Here is a 2,601-nt window from a genome sequence, read left to right as displayed (position 1 = left end):
CTATTTCTCTTTAAGCAATGATAAAGCAAATTCTCTTTAAGCAATGATAAGGCAAAGAAATGAGTGGCTGACAAGAGAGGCTAAATATTATTTTGTTGTTGTTTTATTTAAATTATTTTGTTGTATACTTGTATTTATAATTTTATATTGTAATTTTTAATTTGTGTAGAATTGTGTATTTATAATTTTATACTTGTATTTATAATTTTGTATTTATATTTTATCTTATTAGTAATGGAGAAATATTTCAAAAGAACCTCATCATTGGAGATTGGATCCCAAAACAATTCATCGACCTCTTCTAATAAAAGGAGGTTTTTAGAATTCAAGTACGTGGCTAAGGATATGATGGTGCAAGTAACATGCAAGGAGAATTTAATGGTTTGAAAACTTTGATATTGAAAGAAAATTCTTATGCTTTCTATGTACATTGCTTTGCTCACCAACTTCAGTTAGCTCTTGTAACGGTTGCAAAAAAACAAGTTGAAATTGCTTTGCTTTTTAATTTGTTAACTAATTTATGCAATGTTGTTGGAGTTTCGTGTAAACGAAGAGATATGCTTCGTGATAGTCAAATGACTAAGACAATTGAAGCACTAAAAAGTGGAGAAATTTCTAGTGGGCGTGGTTTGAATCAAGAAACAACTTTAAAAAGAGTTGGAGACACTAGATGGGGTTCACATTACTCAAATTTGCATCATTTTCAGGTTGAGATATTCTATCAAGTAGTTGATAGACAACTTCAAGAACTCAATAATCGTTTTACAGAGGTGAATACTGAATTGCTTCTTTGCATAGCTTGTTTGAATCCAAGACACTCATTTTTTGCATTTGATAAGGAGAATTTGATCCAGTTAGCTCAATTTTATCCATTAGAATTTTCTTCCACTCAACTTTTGGCACTTGACAGTCAACTTGAGAACTTCATACTAGATGTGCGTTCTGATGATCAATTCTCAGACTTAAATGGAATTAGTGCTCTTTCTCAGAAGTTGGTTGAGACTCGAAAAAATATTGTTTATCCATTAGTGTTTCTTCTTTTGAAGTTAGCTTTAGTTTTGCCCGTAGCAACTGCATCAGTTGAAAGAACTTTTTCTGCTATGAACATCATAAAGAGTCGACTTCGGATGGGAGACGAATTTTTAAATGATTGTTTAGTGACATACATAGAAAGAGAGACATTTGATTGTATTGACAATGAAAAGATTATTCAATCTTTTCAAAATATGAAACCTAGAAGAATGGAATTCTAAATTATGTGTTATTATTTTGAATTATTATTTTATTTTAATTTATTGGTTAAATAATTTAAAAAATATTCCTATTTTATAACATTAATTATAAAAATTATTATTATATTATATATATTTTGCCCCCACTGAAAAAATTTTCTGGATCCGTCACTGGACATAAGCAAGCAACCAACACCTATCCAAACGAGTAACTGCCTCCTCAAATCTTTCACCTATTTTTAGAAGAGAGATCTTAACAACCCTAAAATAAAGGGCTGGTTATTATCCACCATTATTAAAGGCGGAGCTACTTTAACAGTGGTTATTGGTTCATTCGCTATAAATATACTGACACACTGAGGTAAACTTAAGTTTCAATACTCTAAACCTACTTAACCTCTTACTAACTTAAGCATTAGAGTGTCTTGCAAATACCACCCCCGACCCACCTATTCCAACACATACTTACAACTCGAACGACGACTTCCAGACGTGAACAAGTCAAAAACCACCATTTTTCAACGTTTGAGTCTTCTATTCGAGTCCAATAATCATCCGATTTTAAATAAACCTAGGAACATCAATATTGTTCTCATTGCTTAAAACTTTTGAATTTATTATTGGCCATCAAAACCTACCCTTTTTTTTAATTTAATAATCTCATAACATACTTCATTCACATTTTTAAACATTATTAACTTATTATTAACAAAAAAAAAAAATTCTCTCTCTCTAGCATTCTTCTTGTGATATTTCTAATAATTTCTGTATGCATATGTATTATTGTTTCTTCAAATGTCACTACCATCTTGTTCTTGGTATATATTAACTGATGACGACTAGTCAACCAAATCCATTTTATAATCTCCATGAGCCAAACAAATTAATTATCATCTGACTTTTCTCATTTTGGCAGCACGTTACTACATGCGACAATTACTTCTCCATATGTCGGATGTGATAAAATTAAAAAAACTATATTGTAGAAAAAAGATAACCAACTTGTTATCTTTAAACACTTCTCACATAGCGAATTTAAACTAATTAGAAATCAGTACTAGCTTCCGTTATTGATCCTTAATTTGTTGTATATGAATCGTTAATTGCCTTGTTGCATTGTTACATCTCTAAACTTCTTTCTTCTATATGAACATTGAATAGTTTCATGCATGCTTTCTGGAATAACCTAAATCCTAGGAAGTTAAATTCAATAATTCAAGCCACGTATTCATCAATGTGAAAATGTCGGTGTAAACTAGCTAGCCTAGTTGGGTTTAACACTTGTCTTTTTCACAGCATGCATAATATAATGAGTTATTTGTACGGATTTAATAACTAACCTATGCTCTAAGTATACAAATTAAAGTTG

The 2,601-nt window shown here is 30.5% G+C and overlaps 1 protein-coding gene across 1 annotated transcript; it reads left to right on the top strand.

The window, feature by feature from the left end:
• On the top strand, positions 363-1,253 carry LOC107627967. Its single transcript, XM_016330773.1, has one exon. The coding sequence runs from the start codon at positions 363-365 to the stop codon at positions 1,251-1,253; it is 891 nt and encodes a 296-aa protein (XP_016186259.1).

This window comes from Arachis ipaensis, chromosome B02 (assembly GCF_000816755.2).
Source record: "Arachis ipaensis cultivar K30076 chromosome B02, Araip1.1, whole genome shotgun sequence".
NCBI lineage: Eukaryota > Viridiplantae > Streptophyta > Magnoliopsida > Fabales > Fabaceae > Arachis > Arachis ipaensis.
Note: the sequence above shows the minus strand (reverse complement) of the source record. Positions and strands in the feature narration are given on the sequence as shown.

Coding starts and splice junctions, on each gene's coding strand:
- LOC107627967 (XM_016330773.1), top strand. CDS start 363: ATGCAAGGAGAATTTAATGGTTTGAAAACTTTGATATTGAAAGAAAAT.